Genomic DNA, 26,247 nt, shown 5'->3' with positions numbered 1-26,247 from the left:
CAGATGTGCTTGCCGAAACTTGCGTCGGGACTTGCTGTTGCACGGGGACAGATACCTGATCCTGACGTTGAACCCCTCCGCCAGACGGTCTATGTGGTGTGGCGTTAGCATACTCGGGGGCTGCATCATCTAGATATGAGGAAAGGAAAACGTCTTCTGCGGTTCTGGGACGCCCTTTTGGATGTACCTTAATTGGAAATAATGGGGGTGGCAAGTGTTTTGGTATCTCTGGAGCAGCCTTAGGTAATCCTTCGGCTAGAAGGGGATACATACCATTCATAAGAGCATTACTTTGTCTATTTACTTGTTCTGATTTCACTCGGATACCTTCCTCAATTAATAGATTTTCTTGAACTTTATTTGAACTTTCTTTACTCCTCTCTTCTTGTCTACGTGCTTTTTCTGTTCGTCTATGAGATTCTTTACGCCATAACTCGATAGCGTCTTTCTGTGACTGTCTGACCTTTCTTTTCCATAACTCTTCCTCCACTTTCATGATGCACTCTGCATCCCAGGTTCCCGCTATGGGCCACCTTTGACTTTCCGGTAATCCCTTGGTATAATCTACCCATAGATCAAGAAACAATATGGCATCTATGCCATGTTTATGGTACATGAAATGTCCTGGAGTGTCTCTAGGAGGAATAGGAACTGCTTCTTCAAGCACCCCTTTTCTGGTGGTAATCTGTCTTAACTTCGAGAAGAGCGGCATATTAACAACTGATCTGATACTTACTCTTGAACTTACTTAATACGAGAAACACAATAATGAACAGTGAACAATGAACAGTCATTCATACCACAATATGCAAGACATTTTCTGAATACTTTAAACATTAAACATTAAACATTTAATAATGGTCGACAATGATGACAGTCTGCTTAACTAATCACCACGCTGAATTCTTGACAATAACTGAATACTTCGGAATACTTGATATACTGCTAAACAGTACATATACACTGCTAAACAGTGCAGACCGGATTTGTGTACCCAAATCCGTCTTGACCGGCACAACCTATGTGCACGTCAACATGCCTCCCCGGCGATGGTACTCACCGAGTAGCTCCTTGAAACGGAAGGCCTCAGAGAATGGACAGGACTCGATAACTGCGGACATCGGACCCTCTGGACGTCGGAATTTCGGAAAACCTGGTGGGCCTCTGTATACCTCGGATCTTGCTCTCTCAGCTAGGCTCTGGTCGGGATACTTCGCACTTCTCACCGCCTCGTCTGGGTTGATCGCAGCCTCAGTCGCCCCCGCTTGACCGGAGGGAGCTTACAGGAAATCCTGCTGGTACGCGTTTATGGTCCGTCCAGCTGTGGCAGGAGACCGGGCCTGCAACGCACCGCCGGCGCGTGAGATGAGAAAGTGTCCCTGTTCGGGCGCCATTATGTGGTAAATAAAATAAATATTACCGGACTGAATTTCATGCGGAATCTTAAATTAAAGTAAATAGCTCAAAATAACAAGAGGCAGAATCCGTGGTATAAGAGGTTTTCTAATGGGCTTTATTCCATTCAAAATGGCCGACTCGAGTGGCGGCCTTCAGGTTCCGTCACCACGAGGGTTCAGGAAGTGAAGTACAATAACTTATTAACAGACATACATTTTTATAATAAGTGCATTACAATGAAACGAATGTAGAAGGCGTAACATTTGATAAGAAAAATGACGTAACAGTGACATAATCAAAACTAGGCGTAATAAGGAATAAAAGAAACATAATTGGCTTGCATTATCAGACATAGGTGGATCTATAAGATAATACTTGGCATAGATGCGCGCGCAGCAGCATGACGTGTAATTGACGTGTAACTAGGGGGTGAAGGGGACTTGACATTTAGCTCTACATGTGGAGACGAGAAGTCTGGGGTCAAGTCATCCTAATCCCAAATCATATCTAACATCCTATGTTTAAAGAACTATGTTATCCACAAGGAAGAGACTCTCGGACAGAATCTATTCTATACTGACTATGTGCGTGTACAAGCGTCTAAGTGTCTATATGAGATGCGAGGGGCAGAAAACTTTCCATAGCAACAGGGCTATGAATCACTTGCATGAAGACAGAGAAGCCTGGCCTTTTGCTTGGTAACTGGAGGAATGTTTACTTAAACTACTAGGCAAGAATGCATCGGCTGAAGAGCAAAATAGATAATTCGAAGGTGAAATACAACTTCTTGGCAGACAGGCGAAAACTGGCCGAGGCAGGCACCGTTAGCTGCACAGAGAGTAGGACAAAGTTCATGGATACAGATGCGAGCTCAAGCTGAAGCTGTCAGAGACAGAGAGCAGGGAAAGGCTTTGAGGACAGAATCGGGCCTACTCGCCTGAACTGTAAAAATGGAGTAACTTGGCCATATAAAGTCGGTGGTCTTTTATACTTAGGAATCGAATATCCAGCCCATTGATGGCGGATCTGACAGAGAACATGTTGACGGTAGACACACATATGTTTGCGTCTTAGAAACTGGAACTGGAGGGAACATACATGTACTTGTAACATGCATATAGAACCGTTGGGGTCCAAGATAGGGGACATAACTGACCAGGAAAATCCACATTTCCACAGACCATTCCAGTAAATTGGTGAGACGTGCTTAATGGGTTCTGAGCACCTGTGGCCATAAACTCTGCTCTTACTCACTGCAATGACAGGCAAGAGACCCGGTGTACCCATAATGTATGGCACAGCATCTTTCAGCAGTTTAAAATGTTTGCTTTTAATAATCAAGTTATGTTACAAAATGCTACATAAATAAACCTTATCTTTAAAATGGTCACTACTGGTCGCAGGAGTATGTAAACTTAGATTGTCACCACTTTGCTTCCAAGAGGGTTCCACTTTCTTACATCTGAACGACTGTTCATACAGCATTTAAAACTGACTACTCAGTTAACAGTAGTAAACCAGCCTCTCAAATGGAGGCAGTACCTCTCCGCGTTCAAAAATATGAGCGTACCATGTTCTCATCCTTTAACCAAAGCAATATTATTCCCTCTTTGAACTTTGAGACAAAATGAAAAGGCGTCCAGTACATTCTTTCACTTCCCTTTATTCGGTTTTTGCATCAAACCATAAAAGTCAGATAAAACAATATGTACAAAAAGGTCTCTTGGTAAACAGATCTACTTAATGACATCAAATGCTATACATAAAACCAATACATATATATAAAGGGAAAGTATAATTTATCTTTAAAAGGAGATAAGTGCCGCGCAGTATGACTACGTGAGGCAGGGGAAGGGAAGAGGGCGAATATTTGTGAAATGCACCATGCACTGTGTCATCTGTCCCGGTTGTCTCATTTTGAATAACATATTGTACTGACACTGCAGTGAAGCTTGTGTATGTTCAATAAAAAGAGTTTAAAAAAAAAATAAGGAGATAAAACAACGTCCCTACATGGACTAGATTTAACCTAACAATACATACCCGGGCACGTTTCAACCAACCCTTGTAAACCCCTGACGGTTAATCGCAACAGGCTCTGTGCCTGACAGCTGCTTTTATAAAGTTGAGGACATAAAAGACGGTATTGCCAGGTAACATTTGTAAAAAGGTGAAGATAGGTCACACCTGTCTGAACTCCAACTTTTTAAAAATGGGGACAATAAAAGTTTTCTGGGGTACCTCATAATAATTACAAAACATTATAAAATGGAGCATGTCCTGTGAAGACCTACCGTCGCAGCCACGGGACTCTAGGCTCCGACCCCTACTACACCCATGTGGCTGCGCCAGCAGGAGGTGAAAGGGATCAAAACAGAACCTAGTCAATAAAAAACGACTGTAAACACTTAGAGGCCCCAGAAGATATGGTTTGGCGGATTGCACAGCTTTCAGGATGACGAATCTACATACACTAGGCTTCCTCAGCTCCCGATCTTCCATGTCTAAGGTCCTCTGTCTAAAGAAGGACTACCTTGCCCACCCCAAATCTTTCCTGTTCACTGATTCTGGGTTGGAAAATAAGTCAGTTCTTCCCAAGCTCAAGAAACAGTCTTTTATATAATTAAACCAGCGGTTGTGGTGAGCATGGTCAAGGGCCATACAATCCTTCAGGATCAATTTGTTTAAAGTTATTCCCTGACTCAGCCAGATCTGTAACCACAGAAACAGGGGGCGAAAGGCCAGCAGGTCAGAAAGGTAGGACACCCCCAGCTCTTCATGGACCGCAAGGGTTGAGGTTTCCTGAGGCACACATAGAAGGCATTTCAAAAAGATATTTTCAACCACTTGGCGTTCCTCCTGGGTGGTATAACCCCAGATTTCACTACCATAGGAAACTTTTGCGATACACTTTGCCCAATTAATCTGCAGGAGAGCCCCGGTCAGTCTCCTACCTAGTCTTGAGGCAAAGATTAAAATGGTTGTGTTGGTGTGCACTAAATCTCCTTTCTTTCTTTGTTTTAATGGCCCCCATTTCATCTTGTCATCTAACAGGACCTCCAGATAGTAAAATATATCTGTGCGTGGAACCTGAGCGGATCCAACCATGAAGTGATAATGCGTTCTTGTGCGTGATCCCACCTGCATTACATCACTCTCTTGTGATCCGGGCCATAAGGACAGCATCATCTGCATACAATAAAATGGATTCACTTGGGGATAGTCCACCTTAGACTCCACTAAAACCTTCTCCAGTTTATTGACATATAAATCAAACAAAAAAGGGGCCAAGATACACCCCTGCGGACTCCTCTTTTTATAGAAACCTTCAAGTCATGAGTGTATCGAACCTCAGCCTGGGTGTCTCTCTGTTGGTCCTGCAGGAAATGAACAATATCACCATCCACCCCAATGGACAACATGGTCTGCCAGAGCTATGTTCTATTTACGTGATCAAACACGGATGACAGATCCATGAAGGCCACGTAGATGGTGACGGGACAGGCAACCATTTCTTGTTAAGAATCATAAATAAGTGTAAACACAGGTCCACGGTCATACTGGGAATCAGCTAGAATGTCATTATCTTCTGCTCAGCAGATCAGCCTATCTAAAAGAATACGACCAACCACCTTGACCGTCAAGTCCAACAGGGAGATTGGCCTATAGCAATGGGTGCTATATCTATTACCCCTTTTAAATACTGGTATTATAGTAGATGAGGCCCAGGAACCAGGTGGCCGGTTTTTACTGCAGCATTGATGACAGCTGTAGGGGATGGTGCCCAAAGATTGAAATCTGATTCATTAAGATCCGATGGAATTCCATCTGGTCCTGGCACTTTATTGCTAGACCCTGAAAAATGAGACCGAGAAGCAGGAAAATATACAATCAATACTAAATCTAATCATTACATAAATGAATCATTGATAAACTCGAAAATTCTGTGATTCTTCTTTTATTGAGTACATCCAGTTATATTCACATTTCTTACATACCGAAAGTGTACTACTGTATGGTGTAGTGCATCAAACATTCAAATCCTCCTATATACAATAACAATACAAAACAGGGGGGAGGAGCCTAGCGCGCAACCAAGATGGCCGCGTAGGTGCGAGGCTCCCGAGGACCTCCGCGACCTCCTACGTTTATCCTGTCTTCATCCTGCATCGGTTGAGGGGACTGTGTCGGTGAGCCTGAGCCGAGGTGGTACCCGTTTCCCGTTCTCGAATCGGACCTCGGGTGCCGGAGTGAGCACCGATTGAAGTTTGCGGCCTCCTTCGCTCCTGACCCCGGACTCGCGTTTGGGGGCGACCCGGTGGCAAAGTGAACAACAACGGCGGGCTGGGCCTGGCGAGTCGCGTACCCCGCACTTTCACTTTCACTTTCGCGCCCCCTTGCCGTCTTTGCAAGTGGGATCGCGGCGCTCTTTGTGTTGGGGTGGCCTCGCTGGGTGACCCAGCCTGCCTGCCCGCTGTGGCCCGCTCCGCCGTCCTGGGGTGACCCCCCAGAGCCCGTGGCCTTGATTGCTTGCCTTTTACTGCGTGGCTGGTGAGGGGGTGAGACCCGCGACGATGGCCACGAAACAAGATGGCGATCGGTTGAAGGCCAAGTCGACCCGGCGTGGCGCCGCACATCAGGCCAACATCATGGACCGCTACACCCTCCCGAAAGGATCTCCCGGTGGACCACACAAGTCCTCTGAGTGCCCTCCGGATGCCCCGGATTTGCCCACAGAGTTGACTCTGCAAGACGTCATGGGCGCCATTGCTGAGATGAAGGCCTCGGTGGGCCAGCGGTTTGACACCTTAGCCCATAAAATCGACGCGGTCCTAGTGGATGTCAACCTGGTGAGGGCTGATCTCTCCAAGACCAACGACCGGGTCGATTCTTTGGCCCACACCGCGTCGGGCCTCACGACTGAGGTGGCGGCCCTCCAAACGGAGGTGCACCGACTTCGTCAGGCGAGTGTGCTTATGGATCGGCGCCTGGAAGATTCCGAGAGTCGGGCCCGGAGGAATAACATCCGCATCATCGGAGTACCCGAGGGACGGGAGGAAGCGGCGGCGGATTTTTTTGTAGAGGACCTGATCGTTACCCATCTCCAGCCTCGGGGACTGAGTACATTCTTTGCCGTGGAGAGGGCCCACAGAGTTCCCGGGGGAAGGCCGAAGGTCGGAGCCCCTCCGCGGCCTCTCATTGCCCGGATTTTTAACTTTCGGGACAGGGACGCGATCTTGCAAGCCTCCAGACTGCAAGGGCCGATTAAGCTAGAAAATATGGAGGTGAACTTTTATCCCGATTTCACTCAAGCGGTCCAGAAACAGAGACTGAGTTTCCTGGGTGTTAAGCGCCGGCTCCGGGACATGAACTTAAAATACGCCATGCTCTTCCCGGCCAAGCTGCGGGTAGAGGTGGATGGTCGCACGCACTTTTTTGATCGTCCCGAAGCGGCCGGGGACTGGCTGGACACTCTGTCTGGGGGTAGTGCTCGAGATGGTGGGGGGGGGCGGCGGGAGGAGACGGCCCACTGGATCGGGACTGAGGGGTTGATATTGGACCTCACTCTGGACGGCTATGTTGCCACTTTCGACCAAAGCTTCTGTCTTTGTTCTTTCCCCTCCCTTGGAGGTTGTGTGGGGTCTAGAAGGGGTACTCTTTCCTCCTCTAGGGGGTCTAGCTAGTTTCACTATATAGGGGCGACAGGCACACTGCAAGTTGGGGGGGCTGTCTGGGCTCATGCAGGGGTGCAGGGAGGGGGGAGTTTTGTTGGGGTGGGTGGGTTGGGGTGGGGTGTTGTTCGTTTCTACCACAAGGCAAAAGTATCGTTGTATCATTTCTAAAGTGCTCTCTGGGGGACGAGTGATGGCTTCTGTTTATGATGGGGGGTAGGGGACTGAGTTTGTTGTCCTGGAATGTTAATGGATTGGGGGACAGGATAAAACGAGGTGTGGTCCTGCAGTTCTTGAAGCGAATTTCGCCCGATATAGTTTTTCTGCAGGAGACACACCTCATTGGCAACTCCTTTTGTGCCATGAATAGACGGGGCTACCGCCTTGTGGCCCATTCGGGATTCACGTCTGGTTCAAGGGGTGTGGGCATTATGGTTAAGAACTCGCTCCCGTTGGAGATTGATGAGGTGCACCATGACGACAGGGGACGTTACACGGTTTTGGTGGGTAGAATGGAGGGCAGAGTGGTCGTTTTTGTGTCTGTCTATGTCCCGCCGGGGCTGCAGACGACCACCTTTGCGGATCTGGGGCGCCTCCTCCTTGGCCTTCCGGAGGGGATTCTAGTGGTGGGGGGGGATTTTAATGCTGTGGTTTCCGGAACTGTGGATCGTCACCCCCCTAGGGATCTCCCCCGTGCCCAGGCATGGTTGTCTGGCCTCTTGGATACCTTGGGGCTGGTGGATTGTTGGCGTTTGAAACATCCCACGCAGCTGCAGTACACCTTCCATTCAGGGGCTAATGGTAGTCTCTCACGGCTAGATTATGTCCTGGTTCCGGCGGCGCACGTTGGGAGGATAGGGGAGGTGCGCCATTTGGCACGGGGTATTTCGGACCACTCCCCACTCTTGTTGCACTTTGATATTCCGAGGGGAGAGGGTAGGGTGGTCCCGATTAACCCCTGGTACCTGCGTGACCCCACCATTCGCGCAGAGCTGGTTAAATCCCTTAAGCGCTACTTTGACGAGAATGTGGGGTCTGTGTCATCGGCGATCTCATTGTGGGAGGCGTTCAAGACGGTACTCAGGGGAGAGGCCTTGTCCCTTATTTCCCATTCCCGGAGGCGCGAGCGGGAGGAGGTGACTCGTGTTGAAGCGGAGATAACCGAGTTGGAGGGTGATCTAGAATGTGGGGTGACGGATGACAAATTACATGTTCTCCGACTCAAGCAATCGGCTTATAAGGCCCTCGTCACGGAGGCGGCCAGGGGCCTCAGTAGAGAGCAACAGGGGAGACTGTATGATGTGGGTGATAAGGCTGGTAAATTGATTGCATGGTTGGACAAAAAGGAGAGAGCGAGTCGAGTTGTCCCGTTGATTGAGAAACAGAATGGTGTGTGTGTCACTGAACCAGAAGAAATTGTCTCCTGCTTTGCAGACTATTTCCGTGGGGTGTATTCCCCGGTGTCCTCCCGCTCTGAAGAGGATTCCCACGCCCTGCTCAGGGATATCGCGCTGCCTTCCCTTTCGGAGGAGGACAGAGTGTCGTTGGACGCTGCTCCAACTTCCGAAGAAATTGCCCTCGCCATACGATCGGTCGCTTCCGGCAAGGCCATGGGCCCTAATGGTCTCCCCATCGAGTTGTATAAATTGCGACCGGACACGCTGGCACCGCATCTCCGTGCTATGTTCCTCGCGGCCCACTCGGCGGGTTCCCTCCCGCTAGACCAGCGTCTAGCTACTATCGTGGTTATCCATAAGGAGGGGAGGCCACGGGACCGGGTCACATCCTATCGGCCTATTTCGTTATTGAATGCAGAGCCCAAAATCCTCGCCAAGGTGTTGGCCAATCGGCTGGTCGGCGTAGTGTGTGACTTGATTCACCAGGATCAGTCCGGCTTCATCCCTCATCGCAATACAGCGCTTAACCTGCGGCGTTTGCATGGGGTGCTCGCACGTGTCCCGTTCATGCGAGAGCCGGACATTTTGGCGTCCTTGGACGCCACTATGGCGTTTGACACGCTTGAATGGCCCTATATTTGGGCGACGCTCGCGAAGTTTGGGTTTGGCCCAGGATTCATCAGTTGGGTAAAATTGTTGTACTCTGGCCCGCTGGCGCAGGTCGTGGTGAACGGTAGAGTGTCGGCTTCGTTCGAGCTGGGCAGGGGTACGCGGCAGGTCTGCCCGTTATCGCCGCTCCTTTTCGCGCTCGCTTTGGAGCCCCTGGCGGAGTGGCTGCGGTGGGAACCTTCTATTCGTGGTCTCCGCTGGACCCCCGAGTATGAGGACCGCGTATCTCTATACGCTGACGATATTCTCCTGTACCTGGCTTCCCCACGTAAATCACTGATAGTGCTGGTTGATGTACTGCATTCATTTGGACATAACTCCGGCCTTGTCATCAACTGGGCTAAATCGTGCGTCTATGTTCTCTCTGGGGAGGACCCTATCCTTCCGCGGGGCTGTCCTATCCAGATCGCCCCGCGGGGATTCCGGTACCTGGGTGTCTTCATTACCCTGGACGCGGAGGCCCGATATAGTCAGAACTTGCTTCCCCCCCTCCAGCGCCTGAAGGAAGATGTTGCGCGTTGGAGGCGCTTGCCGCTCTCGCCGCTCGGCCGGGCGGCATTGTTTAAGATGATGTCGCTGCCGCGTTTCCTGTACGCTCTGCAGAACACTATGGATGTCGTCCCGGCGCGCTACTTTCGCGAGGTGGAGAGTTTGCAGCGCCGACTGTTCTGGGAGGGTAGACCGCGTATCGCCCTGGCGAAGCTGACGCTCCCGTGGTATGACGGGGGGATCGCCCTCCCGGATATCAAACGGTATTATTGGGCCTCCCAGCTGGCTGCGATTAATCACGGCCTGTACGGGCCCGCTCTAAACCCGGCCTTTGAAATGGATAAGATTTTACTGCCGGGTGGTGATTATAACCGAGCGCTATACTCCGGCTCGCTTGACGCACGTCTGACGGGCCCCACGCGTGTCATGGTACGAGTGTGGCACGCGGCTAATGTGGCGATGGCGTGGAAAGGTCGTTTGACCCGGGCGTCGCCACTATACGCATCTGAGCAGTTGGGCTCCCGGTGGACCTCGAAGGGCTTTGAAAAGTGGGACATGATAGGCATCAGCAGGGTGGGTGATCTCTGGACTAGGGGGGGATTCAAAACGTTCGAGATGCTACGGACAGAATTCCAGTTGCAGGACAGGGAGTACTTTCGGTATATGCAGATCCATCATGCGCTATGCTCCGTATTCTCGGACGTTGCCTCCATCCCGGAGTATTCCCCTCTGGAGGATAGAGTGCTAGATGGACATGTACCGGACAGCACGATTTCATTGATCTATAAAAAACTTATCAATGACCGCTCGGGACTGCTGACTAACCTTCGTGAGGCATGGGTGGCCGATGGATTGGAGCTGGATGACGAGGACTGGGTATCGGCGGTGGCCTCCCCGAAAGAGGTGGCCATACCGGCCCGCCTTCGCTTCGTCCAGCTCAAGGTACTCCATAGGGTCTATGTCACGGGGCCAAGGCTACTGCGTATGGGATATGCTGTAGACGGGTTGTGTAAGCGTGGGTGTGGTTCTTTGGGGACCTTTTTCCATATTTTGTGGGAATGCCCGGAGGTGGAGCGATTCTGGCGTGGTGTGCATGAGGTCCTGCGGGTGGTTACGCGTGTGTCGCTGCTGCCCGAAGCGAGGAGATGCCTGTTGAATGTGTGGGAGCCAACCGACTACTCGGTGCCACAGACGCGGTGGGTGACTCTGGGATATATGGTGGCCAAACGCGACATTGCTCAACTGTGGGGTTCCCAGAGGTCGCCGACTGTCTCGGCATGGAAGGATAACATGGATTGGTGCATGTTTCGGGAAAAGGTGGTGTATGTTGCGAGAGGTAAGCCTGGGACATGGGTGAACGTATGGGGCCCCTGGAACGCCTACCACGGGGGAATCTGTACCCCGCCGTTATTGCCCGATCCGTCACCGGCCCCATCCCCTTAGCCAGTTTATCTCCCCGGTCCCGGGCACTGAGTCCACCTAATCCCAGTCTTGACCTTTTTCCCCCCCTTGCTACTCCTATGGATTGGTAGGGTCCCCCCCGCTAGGGGAGCACATGCTGCTGTTTCCGATTGTGGGTTGCCTTGTGGATTTGTTCTTTTGTTGTTATTTATATTAAAATGAAACCGTTATGTGTGCCCGGATGGTGTGGCTACCACCGCTTCTAACTCCTGTGCATTTCCCTTTGCCGCGGCATGCGCGCTATTGTTTGCATCACATGCTCCTCTTGCTTGCTAGCGGCCGGCCTGAAGGTTGTAGGCCCATCTCTGTATATTTTTTTAATTTTGTAATAAACGGTTTCAAAAAAAACAAAACAAAAAAAAAAAAACAATACAAAACAGTGCAAAACATTATAAATAGTGTCTTACAAAAATCACCACAAAAACACTCCTATCTTCTAAACAAATATATATTGAGGGCTGTGCATAAAATTCCTGCACAATCACTGTGAATGATAGTCTCGTGGGTCCGTATGTATATACAAAATGTGAATCCTTTCGTTGGTATTAGGACAGCATACAGTGTACTTAAAACATCTTTTAAAACACCTCAAGAGACTTCATGAACGAGGTGTCGACGCGCTTTGCCTTTTTCGTTTAAGCATCTTAAGGACAAAATCAAACACAGAGCACAATATGTGTCTCGAACCACTGTATGGCCAACCAAACACAGAAATCTGCAACCTCTCAGGGTAACTGATAAATTCTGAAATCAAGGATCGTTTCCAGGTGAAGTGAGTCCATGGTAAACCATCTTTGAATGGAGGCCAGGCGCGCAGGCTCCGCTTGTAAGCTTCGCTGCCAATAAGGAATACTTAGTCACCTTCTCACGAAGAGGTCACACACGTCAGCTTCGGATACCGGCTTCCCGTGGGGTGATTACAGGTAGGAAGGCAAGGTCAAATTACTTCCACACACCCGTTGGACAGACTTGTTAGCCGTCAGCTGCCCCCCTACGGAGAACATGTGAATATAACTAGATGTGAGTTTTAGCAATGATTAATTTATGTAATCATTAGAGTTAGTATTGATTGTATTTTTTCTTGCTTCTCAGACTCATTTTTCAGGATTTAATATGCCCTTGAGAAGTGAGGTTTTTATGGCCTCCCCCGTTTTCTTTTTTTCTGCTTTATTGCGAGACAGCCCAACAATACCCTTCCTAACCTCTTCTACTGAAAAGACCAAGGCGGATTTCCATGCAACTAAACTGGCAGGTGTGTTCCTGTGGGGGGGGGGGCACTGAAGCATGTCCTCAAAATAGTACACCCATTTATCCTCCGTTATATGGTCCCCCAGGGTATTTCCTGCATCCTCAGCTAAAATGGGACTGTTTATGATGCTCCAGAACTTCGACCTACTCTTTAGGGTGCTTACCTCGATTAGCGATTCCTGGAATGACTCTGGGATTATCTGAGCCCATTTAAGTCTTCTGCCCCCATCCATAGCTTTCAATAACCCCCTCTTCTCTGCCCCCTTAGGTGGCAGTAACAGGGGCCAGCTAACTTGAGCATTAGAGGATTATGATCGCTGTATATGCTGGCCTCAATAGAAAAATCCGAGATAAAAGAGAGGGATTGGCACAAGGATTACATCCATAAATGAACCACTTCCCCTACCCAAGAAAGAGGGGATAAGATCCTTTCTGCAAGGTGCCAGTTTACACATGGCCAAGGTTAAGTCAAATTCATTTACTAGGGCACTAAGGGAATCACCCTGAGGGATGTGCTCCAAATGGATGCCCTTCACTCGTGGGCAACCCAGGTCAATAAGGCCAGTTATCCTTAGATCCCCACAAAGATGGGTATTAAAATCTCCAGCAAACATTAGATTGTTGTAAACTGCAGTGAACTGATTCCTTAAAAAGGAACCCAACAAAGATATGTTACAGACATCTGGAGAAGAAGAAGTGGCATTTTAAAAATTTAAAAGCCCCAATTTACAAGACCCTTTACTCAGCAACAATGATTGCAAACAGGGGTTATCTGTGGGCAACACGGACACTCTACATTCTGTTGCTAGAGAATCATAAATCACTAGACCACCCTTGGATCTTCCTGAGCTTGAGGGAATAGCAGGTACAAAAAAAGGACTGGTAACCCTGCAAGGGGAAGCTATTTTCGTTTGCCCACGTTTTCTGTAAACAGATCACATTAAACTTTTTTATTAATAAAATCAATGCAGAGTTGAGAAACTTGTTTGCCAGGCCAGCAATATTCCAAGATATTTAGTTACAGTTCTTTTCATCCAAGGGGCTACGGCCTTGCCAGGAGCGATCATGTCCATGGAACGCAGAGCTGCAAAGCTATTAGAAAGCATTCAAAGAGATGGGTGCAGTCATCTGTCCATCATGCGGTGCCTGTTTGGTGTAGATTGTGTTGTTCTAACCGGTAGGCACAGGTTTATAAAAGAAAAATAGGGGAAGGGGGATCAAGTGTGGGCCAAAGATGGTTCTAAAGGTAGTTGAAGCTAGAATCCTTTCCGCGACATGAGGTCTATTAAAGTTGATGATGACACAATCTCCTTTACGAGTTTTTTTAGACCTCCTTACCCAATTAACCCTATGCACCATGTTGATATATTTTCCCACCCTTAGGCCCAAGGTGGTATTACAGGTCAACCAATGTATGACTTTGTTCTTTAATTGAGAGCAATCTTCCGTGACACCCGTTGAAAGTGCTGGCACGTTCCCCAAAACCACAACGTACGGTGTCGATTTGGGTGGAAGGTGGAAGGTTACTAGGTTCTGGTTTGAGTTCCCCTCCCCACCATTAGATGTTTCCCCCACATTAAAATGTCTTGAGATAGGTTGTTCCGTGGAAGGGACCCCTCCTACTGGCCCTGCTGATGGGCCCATATGATTTTGTGGGGGCTGCAGAGGTTGCGTGCACCACGAGGGATAAGTGGCACTCCCCATTGAGGGATTTTGTAGTAGTGGCTGCTCCCTGTGTCTTATATGTTGAACGTCCAGGTTGGGGGCCTAGGTGATGAGACAGCCAGCAGAAGCATTGGGTTCCACGTGAGGTACCTGCTCCCTTGATAAAGTACATTGATTGAGGTTGAAAAGTCCCAGTTCTATAGAGGTAAGGCGCTGCATAAGTGGATCTCGTTTTGTCTCTACTATAGCCCATAACGTGCCTAAAAAGGATTCCAGCGCGGCCACCATATTCGCCTTTACAAAGGCTTGCTCGTTGCCCTCCCATCCGGGATTGAGGGAAAGGCAGCTGGTGGCTTAACAGGGATGCCACTGACATGCTCCTGGGAGAGAAGTGGATTGGCCACAAAGGTGCGAGTAGACAGTACAAAGGGGTGAAAGGGGTATGATTGGCCAGCCAAGATCTTGCTTTGGCGATATAGAGGACAATCTTGGAACAGATTCAGAGATCGCCAGCATTCTAGAGGGACTTAAAAGAAGTTGATTACGGGGGAGCGAAAGAGACGCCAGGTCGCCAGCTCAGTCTCCTTCTAAGGACCCCAGCCGCCCTTTGCGAGAAAGAGTCCATGGTAACTACCGTGCTTGTAGAGACCTATGTGGACAATGTAGCCACTTTACGTTTCCCCATTACTGCCCCAAGCTAGGACAAAGTCCACTCAAAGCTACGATATTACGATGAAATCAGTGGGCGTGCTGCTGGCTAAGATAGCTAAGAGTAACCTTGGGCGTAGTTTGCGTAGTAGCACTACACGTAGCTACGCAAAGTGCACTTTGAACTACTTGGGTAGTGCGTAGCTGTTAGCACTGTGTGCTTGTCTGCTCTGAGCAATAATTGCAAACGGCTTTTTGCACAGGGCAAGTGATGATAAAATGAGTAACTCTGTCTTTATATGCTAAAATGCATATAGTCATTTCACAAAAGTGAAAATGATAACTTAGCAAGCAGTGAGAGAGGTGATGATTTTGGTATCCTCCCTAACCTACGGAGAGAATCAAGCAGATGCCTTGAAAACAACAAGCATTGGCATAGCCAATAGGTCTCGCTTTTGGGACCTTCTAAGTATTTAGTTATGCAGCACAATATCCTTGGTGCAACCACATCAACTGTTGTGTGGCTAAACACTTATAAGGTCCCAAAGGTGAGACCTATTGACTATGCCAATGCTTGGTGTGGTTGTGTGTGTGTGTGTGTGTGTGGTTGTGTGTGTGTGTGGTTGTGTGTGTGTGGTTGTGTGTGTGTGTGTGTGTGTGGTTGTGTGTGTATGTGTGGTTGTGTGTGTGGTTGTGGGTGTAGTTGTGGGTGCGGTTGTGGGTACGGGTGTGGATGAGTGGTTGGGTGTGGTTGTGTGTGTGGTTGTGTGTGTGGTTGTGTATAGTTGTGTGTGGTTGTGTGTGGTTGTGGGTGTGGTTGTGTGGTTGGGGTTGTGTGGGTGTGGTTGTGGGTGTGGTTGTGTGTGTGTGGTTGTGTGTGTGTGGTTGTGTGTGGTTGTGTGTGTGGTTGTTTGTGTGGTTGTGTGTGTGTGTGGTTGTCTGTGTGTGTGTGTGGTTGTCTGTGTGGTTGTGGTTGTGTGTGTGGTTGTGTGTGTGTGGTTGTGTGTGTGTGTTGATGTGGTTGGGTGTGTGTGTGTGGTTGTGTGTGTGGTTGTTTGTGTGGTTGTGTGTGGTTGTGTGTGTGTGGTTATGTGTGTTTGTTTGTGGTTGTGTGTGGTTGTGTGTGGTTGGGCGTGGTTGTGTTTGGGGGTGTAGTTGTGTGTGTGGGGTTGTGTGTGTGGTTGTGTGTGTGTGCTTGTGTGTGTGGTTGTGTGTTTGGTTATGTGCTTGTGTGTGTGTGGTTGCGGTTGTGGTTGTGTGTGTGACAGTAATACTAAAAGCATCTCAAAATAAAGGAACTCAAACATCGAGCTTGTGGAAAGAGAAAGCACGTTGTAAGTCAAACGGGCGCAGCAAAGCATTAACACAACAACAAAACAAACAAGATGACTTAGCAAAGAGTGAGTGCTGATGATGGATACACACAGCCCATTACCTTAAGAGTTCGATTGCAGCCAATGTGCATTTAAACCTGCCCCCTCCTTGTGAGTTGCACCCCATATTTCATGAGTTGTAACTGCTGCACCCACCATAGCGCTTTAAGATCTAAATCGCTACATAGGTCTAATCGATTAAATAGTCGCCAACATGCTGTGCTGTGCCAAAAGTTTCCAGCTTCCTCATCATGTCCTCATGAAAGCGCCAATGGAAGGACTCCCTGAATGGTGCAACGGACATGAAGCAGCCGTGCAATCAGAAATAAACACTGTGAATGTTGTCCAGTTTCACAGTAACATTTCCTTAATGTTCTTTAAGTCACAAAACAGTAATACTAAAAGCATCTCAAAATAAAGGAACACAAACATTGAGTTTGTGGAAAGAGAAAGCACATTGTAAGTCAAACGGGCGCAGCAAAGCATTAACACAACAACATGTTCTTTGATGTTTGATGTTTGATGTTCTTTGAACAAGAACATCAAAGGGGCGCCGCGAAAGTGATCGCGGGCGAAAGTGAAAGTGATCGCAGGCGCTTAATGAGCATGACGAGGTTTGCCAGCCTCTGCTCCTAAGCGCGCGCCCTCACACATGCACTGTAGCTCTAGGCTGGCCATGGTAGCATTTTTTGAGCCCTCACAAAAAGTCTCGCCAGACCAGCGCATGCGCTGGGTCAGGTGAGACCTAAGAAGCACATCTTCTTGAAAGGGTTTCAATGCTTTTGCATTTGACTCGTGAGGGACATCTAGTAACGACTAGTTGAATTGCAGCTCTTTGTAGAATTATTTTGATATTGGACACTATAATATTCACTGCCCACTAATCTCGTCCCATAATGCTTTGCAGAGCCTTTGGTTGGGATTGTATTTTTGCCCATAACTGTGTTTGGGGTGGTCCTAGGAGGAAGGGACCACCACTGAATCGTTCACCAGCATGATATGCTCTTTGTGTTCAAGGCATCTGCTTGGTCCTCCCCCTAGGTTAGGGGGGACCCCAAAATCATCACTTCGCTCATTGCCTAATATTTTAATTCACAGTTCACTTTTGTGAATTGGGTATATGCTTTTTAGCATGTAAAATTGCTTTATCAAAGCATTTGTGGGTATTGTTAATATCGCTGCTACGCTACGTGCTGTAGCAGTTATTGCACTGTGCTATGTGCAATTTGCGTTGTGCGTAGTAGTGCAAACTACGCATGGTCCGTGAGCGAAGCGTAGTACTACGCCCAGGGTTAGCTAAGAGACGAAAGGTCAAAAACCACTGTCACAGTGTAACAGTGTGGGTTGACCCTGTACCTCCCGCTTCAAAAAGTCACAAAGTACATGTAGGGAAGGATGCACCACTTTTCCCTACATGCTCCTCATACGTCGTGTGCTCACCCAAGGCTATTTGAGTGTTTCAGCTTGGTGCAATGTCACAGTAATGCTGCAGCCCCTAATGGTTGGGTGATCGGTGAAAAGTGAGGCCAAGAGGGTGGGCACAGCCCAGCCTCCTCCGACCTCAGATGGGCATGGATGTGCCCGCCCTTTGGCCCGGGCTTTTCCCGGGCACGTTCCCCTCTGTGGTAGGTCAACAGCGCCATTCAGCCCGCAGCGCAGGGGAAACTCTTCCTCCTTACACAGAGTCCTGGGACTATGAGTCCCCTCGCCACAAGAAGTCACCACCAGTGTATGCTTCATGTCCCGGGTGGTCCACAGCGCCTGTCAGTGCGCGGCATGGGGGAAACTCCTCCTCCTAATCCTCCTTGCACAGAGTCATGGGACTAGGAGTCCCCTCGCCACAAGAAGTCACCACCAGTGTTTGCTTCACGTCATCCAGTGCTTTCAATCAGTGTCTCTTTCACATTTTACCTTAGTGGTGCAAACTACACTACAAGATAATATTACAAAAAAAAAACTTTACTGGGGAGATTCTTGAGATGAAGGCAAGAGAACATTGAGAAAGGACTTGTTTTCAAAATAAACATGGCAGATCAGAAAAGCATAGAGACATTTGAGATTTTGGTTGAAATATTTTGTGACATTGGAAAAATGACGCAAAACCAGATAACACCCTCTCCTGTGCTTGCATTGCTGGATTGAATCAAGGGAATCCCCTCCTTGTCAGGAGACTTACTGTACTGGGACTATTCATGGCTAAATGCAGAGTGAAGAATGTGATGCGGTGTTGGAAAGGCCCTCTACCACAGGTTAAAGGATGGCTCCAAGACTTAATATTCTATAAAGATGCCTGAGATACCTAAACTTCACTGGCTCTTGGCCCAGCCATATTCAGTCCCCGTTCCTACAATATCTTGCACCCCATTCCCAAGAAGAACATATAAACCATGTAGAATCTGTATAGCATGATGCATGTGTAATATGTTTAGCATAACTTGGCGATAACTGCTGTGTGACTAAGAAACACTTTGGTAGTAACTGTACATTAGATTTGCCTCCATCTGCTTGCTATATCCTATACTGTTTTACATGAACTTATAACTGATGCCACACTTGTAATTTTGAGAAAGAAGAAATTAATTAAAGAGAATTTTGTTGATTTAATGTTCCCCATTATTTACTTTATGGCTTGTTTGTCTGTAATTTACCTCAGCTGCATCAATTCATTGATGTTGTGTTTTTTTTCAGCCCCTTGATCCCCTTTGTTCAACAAATTCCACCACATATCCTTCTTGAGATGGGCAGGTGAGTAGAATTAATGGACAGATATGTTATAGAAAATATGAACTAGATGTTAGGACTAAGGGCCTGATTTAGAGTTTGTCAGACAGTTACCCGGTCACAAAGGTGGAGGATATCTCTGCCGCCTTATTTCCAGTGCCATAGGATATAATGCACTTGTAATAAGGCTGACGTGATATCAGTAAGGTTTTGACAGATAATCATCCCCCAAACGCTAAATCAGCCCCTTAGTTTCTCAGTGCTACGTCTGTGGTTTTATCTGTTATTTTTCTTCTACTCTCATCTTCTTAGGACCGCCATGGAATGCATCCTTGCCTTCCTTGCTGGCATCATCAATGAAACGCAGATCTGAACTGTCAATGGTGTCTTTAATTTGTAAAAAAGAAATAGGTGCAAGGTCCCAAAGTTTTGCTTTGGTGTCCGGCACTGCTGAATGTCGGTGTTGCCGAATACCACGATTGCCTAGTCTTTATGCCACCTCATGCCTCTCTTCATCCACCACCCTGCAGTTCCTGTCTCTTTTGCTCATATTTGCAAGTTCTTTTTGATCCCTGTCTTCTCCCTTTGTCCCTGTTTCTCTCACTCCACCTACTTTCTGTTTTCTCCCTTTTTGACTCTTGCTGATGGTCAAAGTTTGTTGATCAAAAATAAGTCCTGGACTCCAGAAACAAGTTTTGGTCTCCAACACCTGAAACCACTGGCACACATCAAGCTCTGGTTTCTAATGTTGTAGTACAAAGTCTTACATTTAGAAAGAGATAGGCTTTGGTGTCAATATAATGCTTCTAAATCTCCTATTGTTCGGCCTCGTGGCATGTGTGTTGTTTTTAAAAGAAAGTGAAACATAAACGGTTGATTCAGAAAGGTTTTTGTCTGTAAGAGTGGCTAACTTCTTAATATCCACAAGCAAGGTTCCCATCCTCAAGAAAAAAATGTTTGTAAATAGGGGCGAACATGGTGATGACATTTTTCCATTTTCCATTAAAAGAATAGCTCAACCCAGCCACTTAATATAAAGTCCTGAGGAGAGGGGCTGACATGTGTAGTTAGAAAGAAAATCAAAAGGAGAGAGAGAAGAGATGCCATTCACACTGGGCTTTTGAAAAGAAGAGACTTCTATGGAAGTCAAGGGGATCTGACTTCAATAGCCAACAGAGCAGCATGACGCCACAGAGCAGGAAAAGAGCAATTTGATAGCAAGGCTGTAGGAAATTGGAAACAGCAACCACTTCCAAAAAAAGCAGAAATATACAGTAGAATAGAAGAAAATGACAAAGGATTGGGTATAGAGAAGACTGACAGCAGTAAGAAGGAAAATAAAAAAAAAGGATAAACGAGATGTAAGACTCTAATACAGTGGTTCCCAAACTTTGTGGAACCACTGCCCACTTTTTAGAACAACAAACGTTTGGCCCTGTAGGAAAAAGCTTTATAAAAGCTGCTCTTTATATAGTATACCAAAAAGAGGTATACTGTGCAAAGAGTGCAGGTATCCTTTATTAGTGGACAGGGGCTTGCTCTAGCAATCCCAAGGTGCTCTCTTAGGGGGCAGTGTGGTCAAGCAGCCCTAGGCTTATCAGAGAAGAGTGTTAGAGATCTGCAGCATACACACAGTAAATAAATGATGAACACGACTCAATAGGGAGATCCACACCAATTTATAAAACTAACACGTATCTTTATATACATTAGGGTACCGAGATCTTCAAAATCAGGTATGTATGTTTTGAGTTCAAAATATTTACAGTTTTAAGAGGCCGACACTTTTTTTTTTTCTTTTTTTTTTATTGAGCATTTTACAATAGAACAAATACAACCAACAAACCTGCCAGTTAACATCATCAGGGTGTTACAAACAGTATGCTGTTAGGTGTCCTACAGAAAGGAACGGATTGCAACAGTCAACATGTCAATATCAATAGGAATCACAAGCCATTAGACTGGATACAGGAGCTCGGAGGGTCCCAACATTGTCCCGTGGTGCATAAAGAGAACAGCCATGAAAGAGGACATGTGTAGCGATCAAGGACACGCCCGCCCTACAGGTAAGGCCCTCGTGATGGGAGAAGAAAGGACTGCGACGTATCCCCTCCACCACCCACCTCCCCGGGATCATTCACTCAAACTATCTCCTTCTGATTCCCTATTATGATGTTCCCGAGCCCAACTCACAAACGGATCCCAGATGTCTCGGGGCCTGGATGCAGCCGGCAGCAACTCCCAGAACGTGGTTAGCTGCGTATGCCCATACGTTACATCCGCCAGCCAGCCCCTCACTGTGGGTACCCGCCTCCTACCCCAATGGATCGCCACCCGTCGCTTAGCAAACAGCAGAAGCAGTGCATGCAGCTTGCGCGATGGTGGCGGAGTGTCTCTGACATATCCTAGTAGTCCAAGCAGAGGGGAAGGGGCGTCCGAGCGGCCCACAATCTGGTTAACTAATACAAAAACCTCCAGACTCGGGCAGGACCCTGCTATATGCAGAAAAGAGGCTAGGGCAGACCCACAGCGCCAACATTCATCCGTCTCTCTCAGCCCCATTCTTTTTAGGCTGATGGGGGTTCTGTAGAACCGATGCAGGTATTTAAAATGTATGAGACGCAACTTGTAGTTTGGCGAAAGCTCAGTAAGCTGCCCACAGCAGAACTCCCACTGTTCCTCAGTTATCTCAGGTTGGAGCTCCTCATTCCAACACAGCATAGATTTAGGCGCCCCCACCAGTGCCATGTTTTGCATATGGCGATAAATACGAGTTACCAACTTACGGGGGGATGGGGAACCCACCACAGCCTCTAAGGCCGTAAAGACTGGCGGCGTGTTGGGGAACTCTCCAGATAGTGTCCGGCATGCCGCACGTAGTTTGTGATACAGAAATAATTCAGAAAATGGCACCACACCCCCCTCCTCCGGCACCGGAGGAGGCATGAACTTACCATCGGGAAATAGGTCCGCAAAGGTGCGAAGATGCAGCTTGTCAATTAGGTGGCCGGCTATCCCATCAGCAACACAGGGCAGCATTGGGTTGTGCAACAGAGGGAGCGATGGGGCATACAACAATGGGACCTTCGCCCTCCTGCGCAATTCCTCCCACACCCATTGCAGCGTCCCAGCTGTGTCTACATCTGCTCCGGGGCGCCGCGCCTTGGCACATATCGCCACACCCAGTGGGAGGGGCGCCACCGCATCCCGTTCCACTGCCACGTCGGGCTGAAAAGGGGTAGGGTCCAAAAATGTAGGAACTGAGCCTGCGCACAAAGGGCATAGAGCTTCATGTCTGGAGCACCCAGGCCCCCCTGACGCAAGGGTAGCACTAGCGTGTCCCACGCCACCCTGGCCTGTCCTCCTGCCCACACCAGCGCCACCAGAGAGGACCGCAGAGCGGCAAAGAAGTGTGACGTAAGCGGTATAGGTATATTGGCGAATAAATAAAGGAATTTGGGTAGCACCATCATTTTTGTCAATGCAATCCGCCCAGTCAGCGACAGGGGCAGGGAAGCCCATAGTTTCACTTTCTCGCTCAGCCACATCATTGCCCTGCCAAAGTTCAGGTTCCAGATCTCCTGAAGGTTCCGGCTAATCCAGATCCCCAAATATTTAACCTCCTCCGCCTCCCAGCGCAGGGGGTATTCGGAGGACACCTCAGCAGTGCCCTCCGTGAGGGGAAAGATTACCGATTTAGACCAATTGATGGATATGCCCGCGAGGCCCTCAAAGCGGACAAACTCCCGCAAGACGGGATCCAAGTTGTCCGCAGGATTGATAAGCTAAAGGGTCACATCGTCCGCGTAGAGCGATATGAGAAGATTCCTAGAGCTGAAGCCTATACCTCTTGCTGTATGATGTTGTCTAATCCTGGCTGCCAGCGGCTCCATAGCTATGGCAAACAGCAGCGGGGAGAGAGGACACCCCTGCCTAGTACCACGCAAGACAGGGAATGGTTCAGACACCAGTCCATTGACCCGCACTCTGGCTTTAGCCAAAGTGTAGAGCAAGCGGATTTTCTTAAGCAACAGTGCGCTGAAACCCATCCTTTCCAATATAAGGAATAAATAGGGCCATTCGAGAGTATCAAAGGCCTTAGTGGCATCTAAAAACACCACGGCAGCCCTGACCGCAGGGTGCAGGTAATGCAGTGCGGCGAAGATCGTTCGCAGATTGTGGGAGGTCGCCCTTCCCGGTATAAAACCGGATTGGTCCGGAAGTGCTATCAACGGCAACATTGGCTGCACCCGGTTCGCGAGCAGCTTAGCCAGGATCTTTACATCAACATTAATCAAAGATAAGGGCCGATAGGAGTTAAGATCGTCAGCCGGTTTATCCGGCTTCAGCAATGTGATGATCAGCGCCTCACGCATGGTAGCAGGCAACACCCCCTTTTCTAAGGCCTTCTCATACACTGCTAACACGCCTTATAGAAAGCTGTTGTCAGGCCATCAGGTCCCGGCGCCTTGTCAGGCGGCAAACTCTTGATAACCTGTGCCACGTCTCCGATGTCTATCGGGAGGTCCATATATTCTCTGTGTTTATTATTGAACCACACCAACGCAATGGAGTCCAGGAAGGATGCAAGCCCCTCCGGACACGCATCCTGGGTGTTGGTATATAATCGAGAGTAAAACTCGGAGAATGCTCCTACAATGTCCCCCTTATCATGAAGTAGCTCGCCAGCCGTCGAGCGCAGTTCATGAATATAGGTCGCGGTACGCGGTGGCCTGATCATATTTGCCAAGGCCTTCCCCGGTCTCCCCCCCTCGCCATAACGCCGAGCTTCAGCATATTTCCCTAAAAATGTAACCTCCCGCATCGCCTCCTCGTCGTACTCCAATAGTTTGGTTTTCAGCAGCCCCGCCACCTCTGACCCTCCAGTCTCAAAGAAAGTGCGTACGAGTCGTTTTATATCGGCTTCCAGCGTTGCCAGGGTGCCCCGTATCGCCTTCAGCACCCCTGCCTATCGGGCTATACATTGGCCTCTAATAACAGCCTTGAAGGCCTCCCACAGAGTCGCCTCCTCGTCCACCGAACCCACATTACGCTCAAAGTAGTCAGTGATATCAGTCCTTATCTCTTCTTTGAACGCATCATCAAGTAATGCGTGAGGCGGGAGCCGCCACGAAAACGCCGGGAAAGGATCGCCAGGGATCCGTTATCTCAACATGCAGGGTGCATGGTCAGACAACGAGCGGGGCATGTGCCCTACCTGCACCGTCCACAGTGCGACATCCCGCGACACCAGCCAGAAGTCTAGACGGGACCACGCGCCGCCATGAGCAGATATACAGGTACCCTCCCTCAGGCCCCCATGCCTCCCCCGCCACACATCAACCAGCGCACCATCCATCAGTATTTCTCGCAGCGCGGAACTCACCAACGGATTCAGAGTGCGAGCCACCCCCTTCCGGTCCGCTCTGTCATCAAGTACGGCATTGAAATCACCTCCCCATATAATCGTACCGCATCCAGTGGCTTTCACCTGCCCCCAAAGCTTATGGAAGAAATCAGGGGAGTCTGCATTCGGTCCATATACAGCCACAAATACCACTTACACGTCGCACACAATGCCCTGAACCAAAACATATCTACCTTCTGGGTCACATTGGACAGAGCCCTCCTGCCAATCCAGCCCACGACGTATTAATATCGCCACCCCCCGGGCATAATTAGAGTAGATAGCTGAATAAACGTGACCCCATCTGGTGTGACGCAGTCTTTGGGCGGGGGCGGTGTTCAAATGCGTTTCCTGCAATAGGCAGACATCCACACAGTGTCGCACCAGATATGCGTGTACCAACCTAGCCTTCCTATGGTCGTTGAGCCCCCGAACATTCCAGGTAAGACAATTCAAAGTTTTATCTACTCTTGGCATTCCTCACACACATTAGGTAAAGTGCAGTAGGACATGTTGACATGGACCAGGCCGTACGCTCAGGACACCATGCAGATAGCATACAATAAAAGCTGGCAGTGAACAACAAAACAAAAAACTCCAACCATCCACCCCCCACCCACTCCAACCCCCCAACCGGGTCGTAGAATAACCATCCCCATACTATCCCCAAAGCGGCATTATATAAACAAGGGAACATTCCCGAGGGGGTGTGGCTATGCCGGCTTCTCCCCCGTGTGGAACAGGGTGGCCGGAAGTTCTGCAGGGGATCCTAGCCAGTCAAAAACCTAATAATTGAAATCTACCCATGGTAGCAGATGGCAACAAATGAACCCTGAGCATCACAAGCGCCCCACCGCTGACAGCGGATGGGAGTCCATAGTTAAACAGGAACCATTCCCCTCAGGATATAATAGATGGGACCTTCGTCTATTCATTGTCGCTGAGCCTGCTATCCGCTGCCACCGCCGAACTCTTAGATCGCTGCCCGGATTTGCGTCCCACATGTTTGGCGAATTTCATCGCCTCCTTGGCATCAGTGAATATATGGGCAGACTCCTCAAAAGACACCTTCAACTTAGCCGGGTAGAGGAGCGAGTACGGAATCTGCGCCTGCAGGAGGAGCCGCTTTGCCGGCAGAAACTCCCGGCGGCAGCCTGGACAGCCGGGGTGAAGTCAGGGTAGAAGGCGATCGTATTGCCCTTGTGCGTGATGGTACCTCTTTCCCTCGCCATTTTAAGGATCTGGTCACGGTCTTGGTAGTTCAAGAGTCTCGCAATTATGGGCCGGGGCGGCGCTCCAACTGGGGGCCTCTGACCCAGCGACCTATGTGCCCTCTCCACCGCAAAAACCGCCGAGAGATCAGGATCAAACAGTTCGCGGAGGAGTTCGGTGACATAGGTCTCCATTTTCGATATAGCAGTGGTCTCCGGGACCCCGTGACGCGTAGATTGTTGCGCCGGGACCGCGCTTCCAAGTCCTCATTCTTAGCGCAAATTATTCCCAACAATTTGTCCATATGGAGGAGCTGGCCTTTTGTTTCCACTTGGAACTCATGAAACTCCGAGTGGCGAGCCTCAAGCGTGTCCAGCCTCGTCTCGTGCGTCGCCACTTGCGTTTTCACAGAGTCTAACTGACTGGTGAGGGTGTCCAGTTTAGTGTCAATATTGCGGAGGCTAGAGCGCATCTCGAGCATCAATGTGCGTAAGTCTTCGCCATGATCGTCCGCGGCCAGGTCGCGCTCCTCCACCACCTGGGGCTCCTGCTCCGCCTCCCCCTGGCGCGTGGATCGCTTATGATCAAAGTTCAGCTTCGGCTGCCTCGAGTCGTGTTTACCCATGGCGAAGAGAGCCCCACCGGGTCTCGCCGCGGATCACCGGCAACAGGACCCCAGCCGAAAATCTACAGCACCTCCTCTCCGGCTCTGGCGCTCTTGTTTATGGGCCCTAAAGTGGAAGCTGGAGGCACAAGCAACGACCACCCAGCAAGACCCCTGGCAGCCACACGCACAATCCCTCAAGCTCGTCGCCAGTACCTCCTCTGGGGTGCCCCAGACCAGCTCCTCACGGTGGACCAAAACTGCATCCACGATACAAGCAGCC

At 49.1% G+C, this 26,247-nt stretch overlaps 1 protein-coding gene across 2 annotated transcripts in view; it reads left to right on the top strand.

Annotated features, from left to right (window-relative positions):
• Positions 1-26,247, top strand: part of CFAP91 (cilia and flagella associated protein 91) — a 587,002-nt gene that overhangs the window by 187,468 nt on the left and 373,287 nt on the right. For both annotated transcript variants that reach the window (XM_085621057.1, XM_085621056.1), the window contains exon 5: positions 18,709-18,765. In XM_085621057.1, coding sequence (XP_085477183.1) covers positions 18,709-18,765 — 57 coding nt within the window. The remainder of the gene's footprint in view (positions 1-18,708; positions 18,766-26,247) is intronic.

Source organism: Triturus cristatus, chromosome 8 (assembly GCF_964204655.1).
Source record: "Triturus cristatus chromosome 8, aTriCri1.1, whole genome shotgun sequence".
NCBI classification, from domain to species: Eukaryota; Metazoa; Chordata; class Amphibia; order Caudata; family Salamandridae; genus Triturus; species Triturus cristatus.
The sequence above is the reverse complement of the archived record's forward strand: the minus strand, read 5'-3'. Positions and strand labels throughout refer to the sequence as shown.